We start from the raw sequence: 24,743 nt of genomic DNA on the forward strand, positions 1-24,743 counted from the left end.
ATGTTTCAGACAATAGTTTATTTGTTAATTATTTTCTATTGGGAGTTGTACTCCCTTTCTAGACTTGTTAGTATTAGAGTTTTGGTACGATGATTTTCAGTTCCTAGGATATTTCTGAATGTTAAGTTCGTTGACTAGATAGTTTTCTGAGTTTATGGGAACTCAATGTTTCTTAATGAATTAACCTGCTTCCGCATTTTAAGTTGTTTATATTTTGCAAGTATTATTAGTTTGGGCCGTAAAGATGGTTCTCCCATCGGAGAGTTAGTATAGTGCCAGTCACGGTAGATCGGGGTCGTGACAACATAGGCTCAAAATATATTTCTTATGAAGCATATCTTTTTAGATGAAAATTCTCCAATAGAATGAGGTAGATGCTTGTCATTTTAGATGGCCTTTTAAAATAACATATTCCTCAAACATTACCTTCACCTTGATAACCAAATTCATAATATTATTAAGTCAACACGAAAAAATAAACAATAACATGGGAGAAATTTTAAAGATATTTAAAGTGCTTCATTAAGAAGGTAAAATTGCGCGCAAGGAAAGCATGAAAATATTCGAATTGAAAAAAAGGAAAAGATAGACTATATATTAGGGTTGTACAGGAGAAACCGATAAACCACACCAAATCGACAAACCGATCCAAACCGAAAAAAAAACCCGACTAGTGGTTTGGTTTGACTTGGTTTGGTGTTTGGAAAAAAAACCCGACCATTATAGGGTTGGTTTGGTTTTAACTAAAAAAAGTCAAACCGAATCCAAACCGACCCGATTATAGATATACTACTTTTAAATTATGTTATACATAAAAATATTTATTAAAATGTAATTTATAAATATTTTTTTTAAATTTTTCATAATTTTTATTTTCTTTCTTACATTTAGATTTGGACTTGAGAAGCTCATCTAAATAATATACAAAAAAGCTCAATCTTATAAAGTTAAAACTTCAAACAGTGTTCTGCCTCCATCTTATACGTTGATATTTTGTACTAGAACTCTTTTTAAGAAGCACTGCTCTGTGCTTTTTATTAAATACTATGAAAAACCCGAGAAATCCAAAAAAAAATGAAAAACACGAGAAAAATTGATATCGAAAAATCCGACTTTATTGGTTTGGTTTGGTTAATAGATTTAATAACCCGACACAAATGATTTGGTTTGGTTTGTAAAAAATCCGAACCAATCCGGTCCATGCACACCCCTACCTGAAAGTATCATATGGTTACCTAAAAAATGTTGCTCTTATTTCAAGAACCTCAAAAAATAAATTGAAGACAAAGAATTATGTTACAAAATCTTCTTTCAAGTATGATTGGACTAATACCGTTCATGAAATTAAACGGCAAGAATGATTCCAGCAGACAAAGTAGAAAAACCTTATTCAGAACTTGGCAAGGAAAAGAAGAAATAAAATATACCCCATAAGAATTGATATTTTTTTCTTTAATAAGTTTTCGAGCCAACTTTCACACACCTTGTCTAATTCCACAGGATACTTGTCACGACAAATATATATATATAATGTCTCATGAAACTTTGAATTATAAACAACAAAAGGATAAACTATTGACCCCCTAAACAAACACAAATAACAAAATTAAAGAACAAAACAATCCCAAACAAACAAATTTTAATAATAAACTAATCAGATATATATGTCTCACAGTTTTATGAATCAAACATAAAATTTACCTGCAAGGATAATTGAACACCTAAAGATTTCCTCAAGTCTTTTGATTTCTTCACTGCCTTGGATGTTGTTGAAATCGAAAATCTGAAGTTAAATAAGATTAACTAATGCTGAGATTTATACCAATAATATCACCTTTGTAGTTAACAATCTATGATACAAACCAAACGATCCTCATACGTTCGTATTGAGGTACAATTCACATTGTTTTATTTTAAAATCAAGGTGCAATTCATATTATGACCACAATAGGGTACAAATAACTTTTATATTCTTAGGATGGGTAAAAACTAACACAATTATATTGACAAATGCATGAACATATTAATGGTCTCTTATTTCTATTCTTATATTTTCTAAGTTGATCCAGAAATAGGGAAAAATATGCTTGCAACTCAATTAAAAGCTAATCAATACTTATTTGCGATGCACTGGTTCATTATTTTTTTGGCTGCACCAAGTAAAGTTGAACGAAACAAATTCTCATCCCAACTAATCAAAATTTAACTTGATGGTGTTTGTGTAAGCAATTATAATCATTCTATTGTTAATGAATTACCATACCAGAGAAGAAAAGTTTCAAATTTGATATCTTTTCAAGAAAGTTTAAAGTTTCATATTTGAGAAAAACAGAAGAATCTTTAATCTACCCAAGTCCATGTTAACACTACAAGCCTCTTAGTTTCCTGGTGAATTTTTATTTTTTGAAAAAATCATTAAAGAGCATAAATAAAATCTCACACCCAACAAAAGAATATTGTTTCCAGTTTACACGTGCAAGAATATCTTCCGCAAAATGAATCATCACTTTTTATCTCCTCATCTTGTTTGTCTACTGTCACTCTCTCTTTCTTTTTCTACAAACATCACCGCTTTAGGATTCTGTCATAATCGATTTCTCATCAGCATTCACCCAATTCTTTTTATTCATCTTCAATATGATAATAATGTTAAGAGGGTATTAAGAAGAGCAATTGAGGGGTCTGATTCTAATATCCATCGGTCCTTGTGGATTATGGTAAATTTTTCTCAGGTTGATGAAATTGATTGGATTGTTTAACCGGTTTTAGTTTTTGTGTGTCAATTGATGCCTCTTGTATTTTTCCTCATAAAGTTGCAAATAATTTGTCATAAAAAATAAATAGAAAACCGTAACCTGATTTCATGCTCAATTTCGGCTTTTTTTTTCCCTGTTCTTTTTTTTTTCTTTTCTTTCTTCTCATTTTATTCTTTATTCCTTTTTTCGCTCATTTATTTTTTTGTCAAATCATATTATTCTTTACTTTTTATACGATAATTTTAATTTCATACTCACCTTTACTCCTTTCCTTTTTTATTATTCTTTTCTTTTTACCTTTTTTTCATTTCTTTTTTAAAAAAAATCTCCATAATTTAATTTCATTCACTTTTTTCTCCTTTTCTAATTTCAGTTTTTTCAAAAAAAAATTCTAATCTAATTCTACACGTCTTTTGGCTCCTTTATTTTATATGTCAATAAAAATATAACTTATATAGTATATTTCTTATTTATTTAGTATATTTTTTCCATATCTCAATAAAATAACTTATTCTGACGTATAATGAATCAAATAAGTGGCAGTTGAAGTATAATATTGCAGTATAGCAGGATACACATATGATATATCATATATTGAAAGAGTAATATAAAAGTTTATTCTATTCCAACAAAAATTTACTCAGTCTTCTATGATATCCATATAGTGTATTATATTATTTACTCAATTTTCATTTATAATCATAAGCATATAACGATAAGCATCTAAAATTAAATAAACTATTAATATTAATTATAAGTTAAAGACCGTAGTATTTTTATTCCAAAAAAAAGAAATTATTTTTTGAAAATTAAAATTTAAAATATTTTTTTCTCAACTACTCCACCACCTCCCCCCTCCTCCCTCTCAACAATCTCCATCCTTTTATTTTTTAAAATTTCTTATATAAAATATTTTTAAAAAAATTCATACTTCACCCCCTCTCCACTCCTTCCTAAAAAATATTTTTTTAAAATAAAATTATACTCACCCCATCTAACCCTCTGCTCTTAATCTTTTTTAATATTTTTCTCGTTTTGAGTTAGATATACCAAATATAACAAAAATAAAAATTATATTTTAAGAAAAGTTTTGCGGCAAGTAAAAAGTACTTTCCTAAAATCATATGTATATATATAACACAAAATGAAAAAAATATTGGAAGCGAAGGGTAGGTGGGGCGGGGTAGAAATTTTTTAAAAAAACAAAATAATATCTAAATAATTATTTGAAAGTGGGGATAAAGTAAGAATTTTTTTAAAAAACTTTTATAAAAGAAATTTAAAATTTTAAAATAAAACTAAAAAATTGGAAGGGGTGGGGTATGGTGAGAGAAAGTGTTGGAGTGGGATAAGAAAAATATTTTATATTTTATTTTATAATAATTATTTTTTTGGAAGGGGTAATAATACTTTAATCTTTAATTTTAGCTTCTAATAATTTATTTAATTTTTGTCAAGGTGGAATGTTTTGTCCATTTGGAATGTGATGTGATAATATTTTTTAAACGAAAGAGCGAGTGTAGTACTGTCACGCCCCGGGAGGGTACCCTAGACGTGACCGGCACTCGAAAGCCATTTCTGACCTTCAAGCGAACTACCTGATTCAGTCACACTATCATTCAATTACATTCACTCAAAGGAGGGTTCAATCATAACATATTATTCACAATATGGGGGCCGAAGGTCAAACATTATCAACTCGACAAATAAGGTATAATAGGACTCATCAAGGTAACAGTCCAACCTCCCCACACTCTAGTCTATGAAGCCTCTATCAAAGTCTAGGAGGTGCCAATGATAAGCCCATGGCTACCAACAATCAAAATAAGGAGACAAAACGAAACTATACAGGGAGCTCAAGATCCTCCGGAAACTAGGAGGACTCACCAAGTAGCTGAAAGTGTGCGGATAATCAACGGTGCGGCGGTTGATGATCTCTGGTACCTGTCTCTGCATCATGAAACGATGCAGGCCAAATAGCGTCAGTACGTGGAATGTACGAGTACGTAAAATGGCCGGATGAAACAAACATCAAGAAAACATCAATATCAACTCAGGATTTCAACTCATATATATACATAACAACTCACTCAAGTGTCCTAAGTCTAACAAGAAATGGTTTAGACGGGACCAATCACAAGCCACCCAACTCAACTGACTCGGAGTACTATCAAGACCTAAATGGGAGTTTCTCTTATCCGACAACCATCACCTATGAGCCAGTGACAGTACAACAATCAGACGTTGTTGCCACGTCCGTCCATACCTTGCCAGGGCATGAACGCCTCCCTAATCATGGATACCATCGATTAGTCAAGTCCTATCATTTTAGGACAATAAAATGGGAAACATCCGACTTTAACAGTTCGATCCTACGGGAAGCATCCGACTTTAACGGTTCCATCCCTACCTACGTTGGCGGCGTAGTTTCTGGGATTCGAGTATGGACTATACTCTTACCCACTTCGGTGCTCGATACTCCTCCCATGACTCCATCCTCATAAGACTCCCTCCAATCATCTCAAACAAGCCCTCACGGCTAGTTTCATGTGGGACATTGCCAACTCATCAACTCTATTCTCATTTCAACTCAATTAAGTCATAATGGCAAGTCCCATTTAGGACCTCGTCCACTCGTCAATTCTATCCTCCAATCAACTCAATCAAGCCTCATTTAGATAAGCAATTATAACCTCTCCTTAGGACTCATCACAACTCTAAGGCTTTAACCCAACAATTCAAGTAGAATAGCACATTCAAGAAAATTGACTTATGCAACACAATCACATGGTTAAAGAGATCAACAAAACATAATAACAAGTCATCTCCATCAACTCATACTAACATGAAGGTTTTAGGAACTTCTTAGCTCAACAACATCAACACTAATAAAGTCAAATTAATATGAGACAAAACTCATTCAAACATAAACCATACCAAGAACTCCATTCTCATGGACCTCTAACCTCAAAGCAAGAATAGGGCATATGGGTGGACTCAACCCATGTTTTGGATAGCCTTACATACCTTAGTGAAGACTTGAAGAAAACCTTGTGGTTGGATCTTCAATGGAGAACTCGAATCTTGAAGCTCTTGGAAGCAATTCCTTGTTAGAAATGGAAAAGAAGAAGAAGAAGAGAGAGAGAGAGAGGGGCTCCTAGGGCTTTTAGAGAGAGAGGGGGGGCTGAAAATATATTCTCTAATTGGTCAAGGATGATACATATATAATTTGGGACAATTCCCAAATTGCCCCTTCTCAAAAGTTCTGAAAAATAGGCTAAAACGCTCCCGACGTGATAGTGGCGCGTCGCGCCATTGCAGCGCCAGGCCGATTATGCCTAAAACCTGCACATCTGTTAGTGGCGCGCCGCGCCAAGGACCAAACTACTGAGGCTGTTTTGTGGCGCGATAGTGGCGCGTCACGCCATTGCAGCGCTAAAGCCATATTTTCTGGGGTCTGGAAATTTGGCCTGAAAAACCATGCACACCTCGTAGTGGCGCGCCGCGCTAGGGACCAAACTAATGAGGCATGTTCCTGGCGCGATAGTGGCGCGTCGCGCCACTGCGGCGCCAAGCCCAGATCCCCAGCAGTTGCAGCCCAGGCCTAAAATTTCTGTCGTGCTAGTTCGCCTTAGGATCGTCATATCTCTTGACTCCGAACTCCAAAATTTACATTCTTGGTGGCGTTGGAAAGAAGACTCAACGACCTTTAATTTAATAGGTCGTGGGCCACCCAGATCGTCATATCTCAAAATATAGGGTCGTTAGAAGTCAACCCCTTATGCGAACTCTTCCTCAAACTTAGCCACGACGAATCTTTTGGATTTGATTTGGTCCTAGGGGTCCTTCATGACCCCACATCACCTCTAACGCTGCTCAATTTCTCAAAGACTAATCTTAACTCATGCAAATGCTATACAATACTCTAGTTCGACCCTACCCGAATACAAAAAGGGTCCGAATCTTAGAAAAATTTTTGAGGGGTGTTATAAGTACACACACCATGATGAGAGTGAAATAAAAGAGACATATATGTTTCTCAAACTAATAAGTGATAGTTTAGGTATGAAACTCACACTCCTAATAGTTTAAGTATGAAACTCAAAAAAAGGAATAATTTAATTGTGTTTTTGACACTTATTTCTTTTTTATTTTCTTCTTCTCGTCATCTTGTTTTTTCCTCTTGTTAATCTGTTGAGAGACGAATGAAATTGTAGATCTTCTCAATATTTTCTAGTTAAGTTGAAGTTTGAGTACACCCAAATTTGAAGTAGATTTTGTTTTGTTTGTTCAAAAATAGTTATTTTTGAAAAGAAGTATATAATATTTATTATTTTTTAACATAATAAATCAACATCCAAAAGAATTATTAAATTCTGCATAACTTAATCCTACATGAGTAAATCCAACATAAATAAATACTGCATAATTAAATCGTATATTACTAATATCTGCATAACTAATACATATATTATTAATATCTGCATAACTCTAACCAACAACCAAACGACACCTAAAGTATGGATATAAAATAATCTTTTTCACTTATCAATAATAATTCCTTGAGCTAATTTCAAACGCAAAACTAAATAAATGCAATCCAGAAAGATCCAATAATATTTTGGTGTTCGTTTTTTTCATAACAAATCTTTTCAACAAACACCCAAATACAATCACCGATCTACTATTAAAAAATATTTTTTGAGAGCTTAGCTTCTAAAAAAGCTGAAGAAAAAGGGGAAGGTTTCATAATAAAAATTAACCTTGTTAACATTAATTATTTATTTATCATTTTTACCCATCAGAGGATTCCATTTCACTTATCAACCAAACAATAGAGTTATAATTATATTTTGGCAAACAAATAAGTGATTACAATTAGTAACTTATATAATTTCAATTACTAGTGGTCTTCAGACCCTTAATTGATCTTCAACATCCAACTTAGTAACTTATAATTTTAATTACCAGTGGTCTTCAGACCCTTAATTGATCTTCAACATCCAACTTGGGGCAACACTTACAATTAGTAACTTATAATTTCAATTACTAGTGGTATTCAGAGCCTTAATTGATCTTCAGCATCCAAGTTAGGGCAAAACAAAAGGAGTAATATGGAGGCCCTAAGAGCCTCATACGCAGACGGTTCTTCTGACTCCGACTCTGATTCCGACTCCAATCCACAGCCGTCGTCAGCTTCCACATCACTTGCCCCTCTGCCTCCACCTCCTATTTCACTTCTTCACCCCCCCAACTCTCTCGGTAACTTTCTTTTTCAAAACCAAGAAAAATCTATTGAAGACGATTTATGCTCACTAAATGTTTGCTTTTTTGCTTCTCAAGTTCATTTGGACTCCGTGAATCGTGTTCGAACCTTTCCTCACATTGAAGGCAATTATGCTTTACATGTCTACATCCCCGGTAAATTTGCATTTTATGCTTTGTGAATTAAGTAAAGAGCAGATAACCCAATTGTGCAATTTTATTTCATTAATTTTCTTTTACTTCTAGTTCATATACCATCTGCAACATGGAAGGAGCTGGCCAGTTTTCTGAAGAAGGTCACATCTCTTGTACCTACTCTACATGCTGTGGATATTGATGTACCATTGAGTGGTCTATTGAAGGATAAAGACCTGCTTGAAAAACTGGTGTTGGGTAGAGAGTTTCACATTAGTTTGGGAAGAACTGTCCCACTCCGTGTGCATCAGATTAATTCCATGGTCTCCATGCTTCGGCAGAAGCTTCAGTTTCAGAGGAGGTGAGGTGACCACATTAGTGATATGCATGCTATCTCTGATTTTGTTTTGGGCAAGACAAAACCTCTTGTTTCTTTGGTAATCGTTGTCTATTAATGGACATAGGTATTTGATAGATTTTAACAAATGGGAGATCTTTGTCAATGATGATTCAACTCGCACATTCATGTCATTGGAAGTTGTAGCAGGTGGCTTGGCACAGGTATGGAAAATGCCATTTCTTTAGTACTTGTTGGAAACATGGTTTGCTGTTTTGGATTGTCTCCACGTCTAGATGAACTTCGAAGAATGTTTGAAGTCATAAATATGCTCCTTGTATAGAAGTTTGTTGTTGGTACATCTTTAAGGTCCCTTAATATAAAATAGATATCGAGGTACATGCTTGTGTGTGCCAAATTCAATTTTTCGAGATTTAAGAGCTAATGGAAAGTAATGTAACTTGAGAAAAAGAGAATATGAGATAATTGGGAGAAAAGGGAGTGTCAGGAGATGGAAAAATCTAGCCTAGTAACCAGTATAACCCTTCTCTTTCCTCATTAGTGAGGTGGTTATGACGATGTCTAAGAGAAAAAGTTTACAACAAGCTTGTCCCTAGGGCTTTGGTTTAGTGGCAAGAGTGTAACTTGTGATGTGTAGTATACACGCATGTCACGAGCTCAAACCCTGTTCCAGACAAAAACTTGGTATTTAAGTGGAGAAGGGTAGAGGGGAGGGCTCATTATTTATCGAGTTTAGAACTGTGTGCCACTGGCCTTCAGGGTTTTATCGGCTATCCCCCCCCAAAAAGGAAAAGAATTACAACAAGATTCACCATTTGAGTTGCTATCCCATATTTAATGGTGGTAGATAAACATTCCATGCAGTGTGTTCTGAATTATATGAGCTTTCAAGGTGTCTTTCATTTTCGAGAGAGATATGTCAATGCGAATGGAAGCTGCCTCCATGGTCAACCGTAAGGACTGGGAATGTGTTGAATTGGGAGGTGTGTGTGCTGTATCGATCAAGTTGATATTCATGACTAATCTAGGGAATTACAAAGTAGAAGTACAATCGTACAACCAAAGAAGGTAATCTCCCTCTGTCTGGGTAATTGGATTAGAGTTGCTGCTTATGTGTATTGTCAAATCCTCCTCCTCACTGCCACAGTCATCTACTATAAAATCTGTGTATGGTATCTTTTTCTCATAGGGCCAGTATATCCATAAGCTTCTCGTTACTGGTGGGATTCAAATAGATTTTGTAAGAATGTTCACAACTGATATTGTTTGTTGTGTTCACAAACATTGAAAAACTGAATATAAAATTATCATCTTTTGAAAATTAGCCTATGTGAAAATTTAGGAAGTAAGACTGAATGTTTTTTCTTTTTGAGAAGGGTAGCAGTAAGTAGACTATGGGAATATTAACACGTAGAATTCCAAGATATGACAATATCCTATTAAATCTTGGCACAAACATAATGAAGCGTCAAGACCAGGCCTCATTTGTTTCCATTAAGATTCAGAAGTCTGAATCTAAATAAGCATCCGAATATTAAGATGTGCATTAAGATCTAGATGTGTGGATCTGAATACACATCTGAATATTAATATGCAGATTTTAGATCTGAACACTGAATGATTAAGACCGTTTGTTTTCAACAACTGAATGTGCATATGAAATTAAACCTTTTTTTACAACAAAATGAAGAAAAGATTTATTAAATAATACTAACATTTATGAACTCATCCACTCACTATTAGACATCAAAATAGTATTGGTTGCTGGATCATATATAAAGTTATTGGCAACCAAGCTTGTTATTTTTCTTTTAGATAATCATAATGATTCTTCATCTGTTTTGGGTAACAATACTATTTTAACCTTATTTCATGAGTCTGGCTTCAAACTACTTCCAAGTCTTCCGTTTAAGGATATTTCTTGAATACAATTTTCTAAAAAAGTTTTATTTAACTCCAAATTCTTTCAAATCACTCTTGAATTTTCACTAGATTGTTCCATAGTTGAGATATTAAATATAATAAATATAACATATGAAAGATGCAACAACAAATAACTAAACAAATTTAGTTTAACAATGATAATATATCTAGTGTAATCTCACAAATGATTTGATCATACAAAGTCTCAATAAAATTAGTGGCATAAATCAAAATTTTAATGAAACATATGTACATAGTTCAACAACGATAATATATCTAGTGTAATATCACAAGTGGATTTGATGATCAAAGAGTATTAATAAAATTAATGGCCTAAGATCAAATTCTAATAAGAAACCTCAAATATGTATACAAATCATAGCTAGTATATTTTCACTCAGAAACTTGATAAACATCAATACACCAAAAATATTATTGAAACAAGAGTTTTTGACAAACTTCAATACATTCCATAGAAATTGTTAATATTAATAAAAGATTTGTAAAGATTATGAAAACTTACCGGTTCAAGAGGAAAAAATTAGTGTTTGATTGAGAAAAGAGGGGAAGAAAGTTTGTAGCAGTGAGAGTAAAGTCGTGCAAAGAGCAGAGAGGCGAGGCGTTATTTTTTTTTAATTGTATTTAGTAAGTCTGAATGTTGTTAAAATTCTCCAACAGATCTGATTCGTTCAGATCTTTTCAAATCCATTAAGAGGTTTTTTTTAAAAAAACCAGATGGACTTAATGGGCTGAATCGTAATGGTTCAGATTCAGACCTAAAAACCAAACGCACTTAATGGGCTGAATCTGAATGATTAAGATTCAGAACTCCACTAAGTGCAAACAAATGAGGCCTAAATGTCATTTACATTTAGGAACGTGTTTGACATATTCTGGATAAGGAAGCCGGTGCACAAAGCATCCTGCATTAGCAGGGTCCAGGAATCAGCCACTAATTCTGGATAAACTGAAGATATATTGATTCAACCAGAGATGCCCATTAACAAAAAGAATAAAGAAGTAAAGGTCACCCATTGAGCCAAGTACACATATTATTTTTGTCTGAATAGCTATTCAAAATAACATATGCAATATGAAAATCAAAATCAAGAGTGACTATACTCGTGTCAAGTTGCAATGTGATTAGCCAACGTTTCTTTAAATAAGAGCTTGTTTGGATTGGCTTGTTTTTTAAGCAGTTTTGTAATGTTCAGATAAAATAAAAAAGTGCCTTTAAGCACTTGTTTTTAAGCCAAAATAACAAAAAATAAGCCAAAAACCATTAGTTAGAAGTCTTAACTTATGACTTTTGTCTTGTAAGCTACAAGTTATAAGCCCAGCTATAAGTTATAAGCCCATCCAAACAAGCTCTAAGTAGAGATTGAGAAAAGGAATGGATGATGTCTTCATGGCAAATAAATATAATTGGTAGGCCAACAAGTTTAGGGAGGAGGATGACAAACAGTTGATGTTTTTAGCAACCCAAGAATGTGGTCTAGTGGTTAATGAGTTTTTTTTTTGTGGGGGTGGGGTGGGTGGGGGTGGGATATCATCAGGTCTCAGCTGAGATAAACATACTAGGTAATTTCTTCCCATTGGCTGAAGCCTTGGTGGACAGTGTTGCCCAATACTTATGTGGGTGGAGAGGCTGCAAGCTGTCTCGGACATCACCATCATAAAAAAGGTTGATCTTTATGAAAGTCACTGTAATAGGTTGGCCAACAAGTTTCGGTAGATAATACATTAATTTTTGTTACCAGTAAAAAACCCATCAACTTTTGTTAGTTTATGTGGATTTTAACCAAAATAAGGAGTAAGTCTGATGCGGGATGCAATGCCAGGTTTTGAAGTGAATGGAGAATTTGAAAACTAGATTAGAACAGGGGTTTCTCCTAAAGCTAGTGGTGGCAGCTTCACAGGGCATGCCTGGCTCTGCACACTGAAAGAAAATTCCTTGTGCAAGCATTGTCCATTTCATTACAATCAAAAACTGCATTGTGGGGTTGTTAGAGGTTTTGGTGGTTCCTATTGTTGACTTTTAATCTTAGGTGTGCCTTCTCTATTCATAGGCGTAGTAGTGCATTACGATCTCTTGCGCTGTGAATTCTGATTTCTGTTATTTATGTTATTATTTATTACTTTCTATGCTTTGATTATTCTATTGAACCTGTGACGCTATCATTATTTATTTAATCGTTATTTGTTATTTGTATTTATTTATTTGTATTTATTTGTTATCTATTCGTTATTTGTTTGTTGTTTTTCTCATAAAGCTTTTAATTTCCTATTCTTATCTAACATTTTTTTTATGCATTTATGCTTTTACTGAGCCGAGGGTCTCCAGGAAACAACCGTCCTACCTTGGTAGGAGTAAGGTCTGCGTACATTCTACCCTCCCCAGACCCCATGTTGTGGGATTTCACTGGGTTGTTGTTGTTGTTGTTGTTGTGTGTCTTTGGTTATTGTTTGCTTTAATTTTGATCAACTAATTCTCTACAGTGGTCAGTTAATGTTCATCTTTCGCATGTGTTTCGATTATGGAACAATGAGTTTGGACTAAGCTCTCTACTACCTCTCTGGCATCGCATCATTCACGTCAATTTGGATAAAAGCTTATTGTTCTTCCTTGTCCTCCCGTGTCTTGCTAATATAGTTCATCTTTGACGCAAGGGAGGAAACTTACTTGTTTTTGTGTGCCTCAGATAAGAAAGCAAATCCAAGCTGTTGATGAAGTCTACAAACTTCACAACCTTCCAGAATTTTACAAGGTTGACCACATAAACTATGTTTAATTTATTGCAAGTTTCACTTTTAGAGTGTGTGGTATGGAGGAAAACATTTCTGGAAAGTGTTTTCCAATTTTCTCATCTTTGGTTCGTCAAAATATTTTGGAAAACATGTTCTCTGGGAAAACTAGCTCCTTGAAAATGACTTCTCTAATTAAATTATGGAAGCCTGGTTTTATAAGTGACATTCCAAGTTAATTGTCTCCGATCCACCCACCCAATATCCCCAATCCCCACCCCTTAACCCCCCCCCCCCCCCGGGCGCATCCCCATAATGTTTTGCTAGATTATATTTAAATGCTCTTGGTATAATACTTTTTTTTGCTTACTTACCCAACACTAGAAAATAAGTAAGAAAATCATTTTCCAACTAAACATTTTCTAGTAAAACATTTTTGCATGAAAAATATTTTCCTTCATACCAAACACACCCAGTCGAATTAATGCTTCTTCAAGTGAAAAATTAAAATTACTTGGATTTGGTGGCAGGATCCACGCCCTCACATCTCAATAACTTGGGCATTGGGGGATATCAGGGACACCCTGAAGAGAATGGTGGAAGAAGAGATGAAGAAATACAAAGCGGGTTCAAGTTCACAGCAGAAATGTATTTTCACAAGTAAATTTAGTGGCATTTTGTGCAAAATAGGCAACAAGATGCATGAAATCTGCAAGTTTCAGGAAGAATAACAGTTGTTTTTAGATTCCTAGTTAACCTTCTCAGTTCTAACTAACTATGCATCTCCCAGATGGTTAATTAGAAGAACTAGTTATTGTAAAAAGTCGAACTGAGCAAAGAGGAGAAAGGCAACGATTGTTGATAGGCTTGTTGTTTTAAAGAAGATAACAAGAGAAACGCTCACTCTGTTCTAGAATCTCTGTCCAATATGTGCTGAAAGAAGATAACAAGTGATGAGTGTATATTCCCACAGCATATCAATGATGAAGCACCTCTCAAAAAGGTTTGACATCTCTAATTTTATCAGTTTTAGATTCATCATTTGAGAAAACTTTTATGTGAGAGTGAGCCCTTAAAATGCTATTCCTGCTCTATTAGATGCATAGCTGGACAAATTTTAAGCTATATGAAGTGACCTATATCGCTATTTATGAAAAGATGAATAAACACTTCCATGTTGGATACCTTTCAACAATAGTACCTGGATGTTACGACCAAAAAAAGTCATTTAAATTCATGAAAATCCTATTTTCTTGTCAATATTACTTTGGTGTTTTGAGGGATGAAATCATTTAATATTATCAGTAATTTCCTTTGCCATTTGGTCTATGTTACTCAAATATTCCCTCAGAAAAGAAATATCATCTTTGCTAACATTCCATATTATATGGGATTTGATGTCTTCCACAGAACGTGTGATTGACTGACTACCTCTATTCTTTATTTAGGGCGTGATTGGCTGACTGTACCTCTTTTGGCACGCGTGATAGTAATAGGAACTTAATGAATTTAGACTTGGCACAATAATAGATTCTATTATTTTTCAAGTTTTGATACAGAAGATGTAGGATTATTGCTTTGTGAAAAAAAGTGGATAAAAACTAGGACCTGCACATGGGTTCTAAGTTGTAACATGTTTTAGAAAAAAGTAAGATGTTCAGAAATTTCCAAGTACATCAATCCAGAATGAATTCATATCGAATTGGTCGAAGGAGTTAATGGTAGAACCATGGGGACTGGAACATGGCTGGGCAACACCAATATTTGTACATGTGTTTTTCATGTCGGAGGCTTGTTGATTGACAACAGGTGAAATAATGTTGTTATAACAACCTTGAAAAGTTTGTGAGAAATTCACAAAATGATCCATCATTTGATTTTCTTCACATGTAATGATGCTGCTGCAGGGTGAACAAACATCTGTTGATAATGAACTGCTGTTATTGATCGTTTCTGGCACAAGTCTTCCTAGAGTACTATTTTCCTTCTCATTTTCTTTGGTTTGCTCGCAGCTTTTCCTAGTTTTCAATGGGGCATCATGATTTTTTAGTCCCATATGCTTCTTTAAGTACGTGTGGAAGAAGTTTTTAACTTCGTTGTCTGTTCTTCCTGGCAGTTTCGCGGCTATTGCTGACCATCTGCATAGTAATACATAATTTAATTTGGTTAGAGTTTAACGGGATTATGCATTTAGGAGCAGGGCTTTACAGGAACCTATGTTACAAATTTGCAAACTTTCTTGTGCAGAACTCCAAGCCTACCTAGTTAATTGTTCAATAGGATTGGAAAGAAGTGAAAAAAGAAAGACTATTCTTTTGTTCCTTTTGGCTGCTAGGAACAGTAATTTTAATCACAGGGCACTAAACTAACCACAGAGACTAATAAATCTCTGTTGTGTGGGGGAGAAAAAGAGCTTAATTCTCACCTATTTCCTAGTTCCTGATAAGTTTTGATGATAATTTCGACTTCTTCCGTGGTAAAGGGTCCTCTCTTAACATCAGGGTGGAGATAATTCATCCATCGTAGTCTACAACTTTTCCCTGTTCTTGAAAGCCCTGCAACCACACGACCAAAGCTCAGGAGACTAAGAAAGCATGAATTACCCAAAAGAGTTACATTAGTTCCACCCCCTCCCTAGAATCTCCCACTTTTTCGCTCCCTTGGTGACTCGAAGCCACAAACTAAGGGTTGAAGGTGCAGGGTGCTTACGATCTGATCAACCCCTCTTGTCGCTACATAAGTTATTGTTCTATATAAGTGGCAATTTATCTGAGAAATCATTACTAGAAAGTGCTGAATCAAAATGATCATATGAAATTTGAAATGAATCAAATACTAGTAGTATGGTTTTATTGGTGGGACCTGCAAATTTGGGCATCTGTCTCCAATTCCAGATGCCATATTTCATGATATAAGCTCTCAATTTTTGGTCTTCTTCTGGAGACCATGCCCCCTTCTTTATTATCTCCTCCATGCTTGTACCTTTCTGCTGCTGTTGTGGTACTCTTGGCATGATTTTGAAGTTCAAGTCACACCTACTTTAGTACTTGGACTGTTTCAGAGCTCTTTTTGGAAAAAGAAAAAAAGACTTGTGGTTTATATAGTTATATTTGCCATCCATTTTATATGGATTAGTTCTTTATTCAATATACCTCATTTCCAAGAAAGAGTAGACTTTCCACAACGACTTCATTGTTTTTGTCTTTAAATTAAGTTGGTGACAACTTTGATCTGCCAAGGTTAAAGACTCATTGAATTTGTAATTTAGTCAAGTGAGGTGTAAAACATACTCCCTAAAAAATTTCTAATTTGATTTTCCTTTTTACTTGTCAAATTTGACAAATCAAGAAAGTAAAATCTTTTTTTACTTATTATACCCTCAATTTATTGAGAGAGTTAATATCTTTGGTATCAAAATATTTTAAAATTTGGATTATGATTTTAGTGATTAATAAGGGTAAAATGATAAATTCACTATATCAGTAATTGATTTCTTAATAAGTGTGTCAAGTCAAAAATTGACAAGTAAAAGAGAACGAAGGGAATAATATTTAAAACTTCTTGCCCTTTTATTTAATGCAAAATGAAAAAGAGTAAAAAATGTCCTCAATATATTGCATACAAAGATAAATACAAATCCTAACCTACGAGTAGGGCTGTACAGGGCAAATCGATAAACTGCATCAAATCGACAAATTGAATCAAATCGGAAAAAAAATCTGACTAGTGGTTTGGTTTGACTTGGTTTGGTGTTTGGAAAAAAAACCCGACCATTATATGGTTGGTTTGGTTTTAACTAAAAAAAGTTAAACCGAACTCAAACCGACCTGATTATAGATATATTACTTTTAAATTATGTTATACATAAAAATATTTATTAAAATGTAATTTATAAATATTTTTTTAAAATTTTTCATAATTTTTGTTTTCTTTCTTACATTTAGATTTGGACTTGAGAAGCTCATCTAAATAATATACAAAAAAGCCATCTTATAAAGTTATATTATAAAGTTAAAACTTCAAACAGTGTTCTGTCTCCATCTTATATGTTGATATTTTGTACTAGAACTCTTTTTAAGAAGCACTGCTCTGTGCTTTTTATTAGATACTATAAAAAATCTGAAAAACCCGAAAAAACTCGAAAAACCCGAGAAAAATTGATATCGAAAAATTCGACTTTTATTGGTTTGGTTTTATTTATAGATTTAATAACCCGACACAAATAATTTGGTTTGGTTTGTAAAAAATCCGAACCAACCCGGTCCATGTACATCCCTACCTACGAGAGGTGTCATTTCACTTTTCTGTTGCATAACTTTTTGATATATACGTAGATATAGATTTAGTAACTGAATTCACTACTAGAAACATAGATTTTTTCATTGCGAATAAATGAGAATTTTGTATGGTAAAACATTAATTTTCCATCCATTTTTATCGAATTAGCTTACTAGAAAAACACATGGCGAAAAACAGCTTCTTGTTGAAATATTGAAAAGCTTTCATTTTTTTTTGTGAGAAAATACTATTTCATCGATTCAATTAAAATATCTGTAAAAATAGCCACTAGACATTTTTTCAATGAAAAATTTCAATAAAAGGATAATGACTTTTTGCTGTGATTATACATTTTAAAAAACCTACATAATAAAAGGATAATGACATTTTTTTTAAAAAAAATAATTCAATTAGTTCTATTTTTTATTAGTCCTTGAACTTTTTTGATTAGACAAAATTTAAATAAACTTCATTCGTAATACACATTACATATTTGTTATGAATAAAAATTTAAACCAAATACATGTTATTTATATGTGATTTGCTTTCTCACCGATAAAAAGTTAATTGCATAAATAATTATTGAATAAATTAGGCATATATCTATTAATTTGTTAATAAACATTCATTATTCGAGGAAATTTTTATTTTTGAACGAAGGGAGTATTTATTATTATCCAATAAGAAAGGAGAAAGAAACGTATATAGTGAAAGTGCAAAGAGCTGATGTCAGTTCTCTGATGTAAGCATTGGGAGTAATAATTCAACAAATTGATTTATTTAATATTATAGAGCACCAGGCAGTGGCGGATCCAGAATTTTAAATATGGGGGTTCAAAATTTAAATAAGTAGACACACGAGCTAGTCGAAGAGGGTTCGACATCTACTTTATATACATAAAAAATTATTTTATCCATGCATAAATAGTATAATTTTCCACCAAAAGGGTTCGGATAAATCCATTGGCATAAGGTGGGTCCGCCACCGGCACCAGGTACATTGAATACAATCTAATCATTTTCTTAATTTCCAATTTGACCATACTGTCGCGCTGAAAGTTTTTTATTTTTTTTATTTTTACGTATTTCTTATTTTTCTCAAACTCATTTTATAGAATTACATTATTTTTATTGTCGTTGTTATTTGCCGCATTGTCACAAATTAGCGATCATAGTTCTGTAATTTGTGTTATACATCTATTGTCAAAATGTAAGCCGAAAGGAAAAAAAACACAATAAATTCAGTCCCTATAAATTAAACAATATCACTATTCTCTACGATGAATTTTTAAGTTTTACGAGTAGAATTCTAAAATAATTTCAGAAAATTATATTTTGAACTCCTAACTATTAATCTTACAAAAGGCCTCCTTTAATTTATAAGCTTTTCAAGGATTGAAATTATATTTGCTCATATATATATACATAACAATATTTTATTCTTTGATGAGAATATTGATGATACAAATCAAATCTTGTTTACCAACGTATATAACAGAAGTTGATTTGGATGTCCTAGAGCCACAAATGGTCAAAGCTAATATGCTTCCAACTAGTACACAACACGTTCATTTTTATTTATTTCTATAATTTTGATGTATAAATTCGAGCAAGTTCTTCGATGATTAAGGCATATTTAATTAAATAGAGGGAAATTTTGTTCTATTTCTCATTGTTAATGGAGCAAATTTAAGCCATTTTACAACTAAAGACCTATTTTAGAACCAAACTTAAATGGAGGACAAAATTATTCTATTTTCTATTGTTAAACTGTATTTTTATCCCTTTGTTTTGCAAATTTGGAACTAATTATATGAAAAAAGGTTTAAAATATCTTTTAATTATGTGAAATTAAACAAAAATGCTCCCAATTAATAAGTTGATCTAAAAATACGTATGCCGTCAATAATTTGATTTAAAATTATCCATATCATTAATGTTTGATCCGAAAACACCCCTATTGTTAATTAACGTATCAAAGTCATATTTCCTTGTCAACAAAGACTGAATTTACTCAAAATTCGTCCCTCGTGTTTGAAGACCATTGGAAAAAAGGATTGATGGATGACTTTCTTTGTAAAAGATGCAAGTGGCGTGTTCCTGGTCAACTAAGAAAAATGATTTTTTAAAATAGCGATGATTAATATGTTAATCAGGAATTATTTTCAATCACTTCGTTTTCTTTATTCATTTAATTAGGTTTCTCAGATGAAAGGCAATATTATATGTTGATTAATTTTATATTTTCTGTAATTCATTTTTGCATGGTTACTTCACCAATCAAACGGCACTTTAATTATAAGATAACATGGGGCGGCTACAGGATTATCTGTCATTATTCTGGATGCTTTTTTTTTCTTTTGGCTTTTAGTAAAAAAAAATTAAAAGCTAGAAACAATTCAAAGGGGAAGGAAGAATCTCCACTAAAATTTTATATCAAAATTAGCTACTCCATCTCATATGCATCATTAGATTAGGGAAAAATAATCCATTTTTCTGGGTGAAGCTTATAGAAAAATAATAGGAGTAGACAAACAACACCCATAATAATAAAATAAAATAAATTATATAATGATATGTGACTAGACATGAATATTTTGATATGAATGAAAATGTTCCCCACGGAAAATAGAAAAATATTTTTTAAAAAAACAAGTGGATTTCTTACTTAATTATTTCTAGTGTTTGATAAGTAAGGGAAAAAAAAGTATTATCTCAATAATATTTATATGTTATCTAGTGAAACACCATAAAGGCGGATGGAAAGGGGAGTTGGGCGAGGGGAAGGTCCTTAAGACAACATCTACAATGATTAACATGTATCTACACAAAAACCATCTCAACATTTAAACACAAATTCTGGCCACTCATGGACCAACATGTAATCATATCACGAAGAAATAAATCTGATTCGCTCAAAGAACCCACACACAACTATTAGTGTATCAGTATGGTACTCGAGCCAAGCATTAGTTAGTGTACTGGCATGGTACTCGTTCAAATCATTAATATGAACCGGCGTGGTACCCAATTCAACCGTTAGTATGTATCGGTATGGTGTGCGATCCAACTGTTTTTATGTACTGGCGTGGTACCCGATCCAATCATCAAACACACATCACAATCACAACTACAATGAATAATAATCATACTTGTACTCCCAAGTAAACACATTCATTGCATAAGATTGGCAACATTTATTATTTCAAATCATGTTCTTTCCTTTTTCCTAATCATATATCATGAATGCAATACTAACGAAGCAGTTGACAAACACATATAACATAAGCAGAAAAACAAACAACACCACTTGCACGAAGAATTCCTTCCCGGATATTTCCTGATCATCATCCAATCACCACAATTACCTTACTCAAAATAACACCCAACAAATATCATACGGTCAACAATAGCTAGTCAAGTGCATCATCATCGTAAATCACAACTAACCACATGTTCAGCCATCTAATCACCATGCTCGAAGACCTATGCATGAAATCTCTCGATAATCTACAAGATATTATATAATCAAGAACATGTCCAACTACTCAGTTACGAAAATCTTGTCTACCTGCGCATCAAACAGCTCTTGCACAAGTTTGATCACCAACTTTTAACTCATTTTGTGAAGCTCTAACTTGTTCTCGGTCTAAAATAATAACACAATAACTTAATCAATGAAAAATGACCTACATAATCTCAATTTCAGACCAGTTTCATGATTCTTCCACCCAAACCAGGGTTTTTTCATCATTAATTCAAGTCAAGCTCTATCGTAAGATTACCACCATAGATTCTAGGGTTTAAGAATCGAATTACTAAGTTAGGGGAGTAATTATCTTATTTTTATTGAAGAAAATAATGTAAAATAGGTGAAAAATGCCCTTGGTCGCCTCTATACTTTTCCAAAATGAGTTTGCAGAATAATGCTCGATTTTGGGGGTTTTCTCCGGTTCAACTAATTTAACCCTGCTGTAGCGGCCCGTTCATAGCGGGATACCACCCGCTATAGAAGCTTGCACGGGAAAAAAAACTCAAAAATCTTTCAAAAAGTCTCTATTTTACAACACACCTCCGAACCTTGACGTTTCAAACCAATCTTTGAATATTCTTAATGTCCTGCTCAAAGTGAGTTCGAATAAATGTCTTGAAAGTTAAAAATGTGGAAAAGGTTTGTGATTTGTGCGATAAAGAAAACGTCCACAAGAATTTAGAATAATCATTCATAAACAAGACATAATATCAATGACCTAAGGAACTCAAAACTGGTGATGTCCAAAGATCACTATGTATGATATCAAATGTCATAAGAGTTCTAGAATTCGAAGCATAAAATGACAACTTAACATATTTTCCAAGAGGACAAGAATAACAAATACGAACATATCTACTTGGATTACAATCAATCAATTTATTCTTCCTAAGGGAATTCAACACAGGTGCTCCCGGGTGACCCAAACGAACATGCCAAAGAGATTGTGCCAAAGCAGCAAATGTAGATGGTGAAGTGACTGAATTGGTGATTGGATAAAGCTCTCCCGGACTGTTATACCTCATTATCAGCCTCCCCATCTGAAAATCCTTCACAGAAAACCCAAAAGGATCAAAATTAACAGAGACAGAGTTATTAGTAGTAAATTTATGGACGGACACCAAATGTTTAACTAGGTGAGAGGCATGAAGGACATTGTTTAAGTGCAAGAGTGGATACGGAAAAGACAAAGTCGTGTGACCATAGCCATGAATTGGAATTGATTGACCATTACCAATAATTATACTATGTTTATTGCTTTTATTAAAATAAGACGTGAGGTTACCTTGCGTGGATGTCATGTGAGAAGTGGAACCGGTGTCCATGTACCAATTTACATTCGGAGAAGTGATACCAAGAGAATGCATGGTAGCTTCAATGTTTGTAGGAGGAGGGGCTGCCGTGTAGGCCTGCTGAGGTCGAGGGCCAAGAACACCTGCTCGTGGTAGCTGCTACTGTCCATAATTGGGTTGAGACTAAGAAGTTGAAGGATATGGATACGGTGGTATAGCCCAATGACCCCATGATGCCATCCACGGCCACTGCTGCCTGCCATCCCATGGAGAATAGGGTGGAGGGTTCTGCCCCACTGACTGCTGCCCAGTGCCGCGACTGTTGCCACCTCCCAACTGACCACCACGGCCTATATTACCGCCGCTGCTGGCAGCTTCTTTGCCGCCTCCATAACCACCATTGTTGTCATGTTATTTCTCCCCATTATTACTTCATTTGTGGTTCTTCTTCCTACCATTAGAATTGCGGTTAGAAGATGAATTATCAGGAACATCAGGAGGACCCTCGGGCGAGCGAGCAACTAAGGCAGCAAAAGAGCTTTGGGATACTTTCTTAGCATGACTAGCCTCCTCAAGAGTGAGCATCGAACGAGCTTGATAAAGTTGAGACAACGGGTCACATTGGTGAATAAGAGTGTTCACACCTTGGTAGGGCTCGATAAGGACAGAGACCAGTTGAAGAACTAGTCGATCGTTAGCGACTGGGGAACCAACATTCTTGAGTTGATACGCGAGAGATTTGAGATATTGACAATAGGCAAAGACATTCGAAAAATATATCATATCGACATGAGTGAAGTCGTACTCAAGGGTGATAGCACGAGAGTGTTTGTTATCCTGGAATATGTCATGCAAGCGATTCTAAGCCTCCATCGCCGTGGTGTCGGGTTTAAGAATTATATGCAAAAGATCATGAGAGATAGTAGCTTAGAGCCTTTGGAGAACGGTGGCGTCCAGGGTGGACCACAGTTTTTTATCCTCCACTTGTTGAGGCCGTTTCTCAGTGCATGCTGCCGGTGGAATAATATGATCAATCACCCGATGGGATCTTGCATGAATCTTAAAGAGTTTCGCCCATGTGGAATATTGTACCTTCTCCATTTTAAGAGTGATGGGAACATGGTTCATGATGTTGGATACAACAAGAGCAGGATGAATGGAAGATTTGGAGTTAGACATGGTGATTGAGAAGAAAGAAAGAGGGAGAGGAGGGGGCGGCGGTAGCAGGAATCCGAGAAGAAGAAGGAGGTCAGATTAATCCCTTGATTTATTTCATTAACCTCAATAGTTTATATACACAAATACAAAATTATAATTAGGCTATAATTAAGAAAACTAAATATCTCTATATTAGGAACTAAATAAACTAAATATCTCTATATTAGGAACTAAATATATACAATCTATTACAATCTGTCAGAATATATTTTCATATATTCTAACAATAACAATTATATCAATATTAGAGTATAAGAACAACTTACATGCAATTATCTAGAGAAGTTGTTTCATTAATATTTAGAAACCAAACAAACATCTCTAATTGGTTTGTTCAATACATACGAAATGTACTAGTACAAAAAGTTGGAATATGACCATTTCAATAAGATCAAATTATATGTAATCTTGTGCTACAATCATCAAGATGTTTGTCCTACTACATCTTTGATTGTGTGAACATTAATGTATAACTTATAAGAACTGATAAATTTAATCTTTCTTGCATGATTAAAAGAGTCCATACACAAAAATCGTACTATATAAATAAAGGACACACATACTTGCACAATGATTTATTCAAATAAAAAATATATTAAATCAAGTAAATAAAATAAAAAGAAAATTTCACAAATAGTTACTATAAGTATATATCTTAATTATGCTCCATATCTATATATATTTTCATTTGCCATAGGTATTTTCGTTTGTATAATTCGTTGCCAATAGACAAACAGGGTAAGTATATACAATTCTCTATTTATATATTTAGAAATTTTTTAGAATTTATACAAATCAAATGTATCAACATGATAATTATATACAAGCTAGGGGAAACATATACAAATTCTGGATACAATTACAAAAATTTTGAATTTATACAATTAGGAATCGAATTATATGAATTTATACAATTGGGAGCCGAATTATACAAATTCTGGACGTGGCCACGTAATTATGATTGTAAGTTAGTGCTGAATGGTGATTTAATTAAATTAAAACTATATTAACTAGTATATATTTGCTTATTCGTGTAATTTTTCCTAAAATAAAAGGTTTTTACATGGGATGAAAATATCACACTATAACTTAAATCACATGGTTAATAATATATTCCAACATCAATATAGATCAAATAAAATAAAATGGAAGTGGTATATGTATGTGTGTGTATTTTATTGCAAAAGCACTGTCTTGATCGTCTAGTTAATAATACTAGTCTTGTAATTTCTTGTTATTAT

The 24,743-nt window shown here is 33.7% G+C and overlaps 3 protein-coding genes across 4 annotated transcripts; 1 reads left to right on the plus strand and 2 right to left on the minus strand.

Moving 5' to 3' along the window:
* The first annotated feature begins 7,641 nt into the window (after positions 1–7,641).
* Positions 7,642–14,244, plus strand: LOC129895000 (uncharacterized). Of its 2 annotated transcripts, XM_055970613.1 has the most exons (6): positions 7,646–8,018; positions 8,100–8,177; positions 8,268–8,517; positions 8,621–8,717; positions 13,140–13,205; positions 13,713–14,244. In XM_055970613.1, the coding sequence occupies exons 1-6, from the start codon at positions 7,871–7,873 to the stop codon at positions 13,911–13,913; spliced, it is 840 nt and encodes a 279-aa protein (XP_055826588.1). In that variant the 5' UTR covers positions 7,646–7,870; the 3' UTR covers positions 13,914–14,244. The 2 variants fall into 2 exon arrangements, with proteins under 2 accessions (XP_055826587.1, XP_055826588.1); XM_055970612.1 differs by having other exon boundaries at positions 7,642–8,177.
* A 486-nt stretch (positions 14,245–14,730) lies between these two features.
* LOC129895001 (transcription factor MYB4-like) lies at positions 14,731–16,299 on the minus strand. Its single transcript, XM_055970614.1, has 3 exons — positions 16,045–16,299; positions 15,608–15,737; positions 14,731–15,320 (listed from the first exon to the last, which is right to left on the minus strand). The coding sequence occupies exons 1-3, from the start codon at positions 16,193–16,195 to the stop codon at positions 14,840–14,842; spliced, it is 762 nt and encodes a 253-aa protein (XP_055826589.1). The 5' UTR covers positions 16,196–16,299; the 3' UTR covers positions 14,731–14,839.
* A 4,739-nt stretch (positions 16,300–21,038) lies between these two features.
* On the minus strand, positions 21,039–23,067 carry LOC129894652 (uncharacterized). The gene is made up of 5 exons (XM_055970325.1): positions 22,740–23,067; positions 22,512–22,670; positions 22,330–22,427; positions 21,861–22,041; positions 21,039–21,109 (listed from the first exon to the last, which is right to left on the minus strand). The coding sequence occupies exons 1-5, from the start codon at positions 23,065–23,067 to the stop codon at positions 21,039–21,041; spliced, it is 837 nt and encodes a 278-aa protein (XP_055826300.1).
* Between the last annotated feature and the right edge of the window lie 1,676 nt (positions 23,068–24,743).

This window comes from Solanum dulcamara, chromosome 7, assembly GCF_947179165.1.
Source record: "Solanum dulcamara chromosome 7, daSolDulc1.2, whole genome shotgun sequence".
In the NCBI taxonomy this organism is placed as follows: domain Eukaryota; kingdom Viridiplantae; phylum Streptophyta; class Magnoliopsida; order Solanales; family Solanaceae; genus Solanum; species Solanum dulcamara.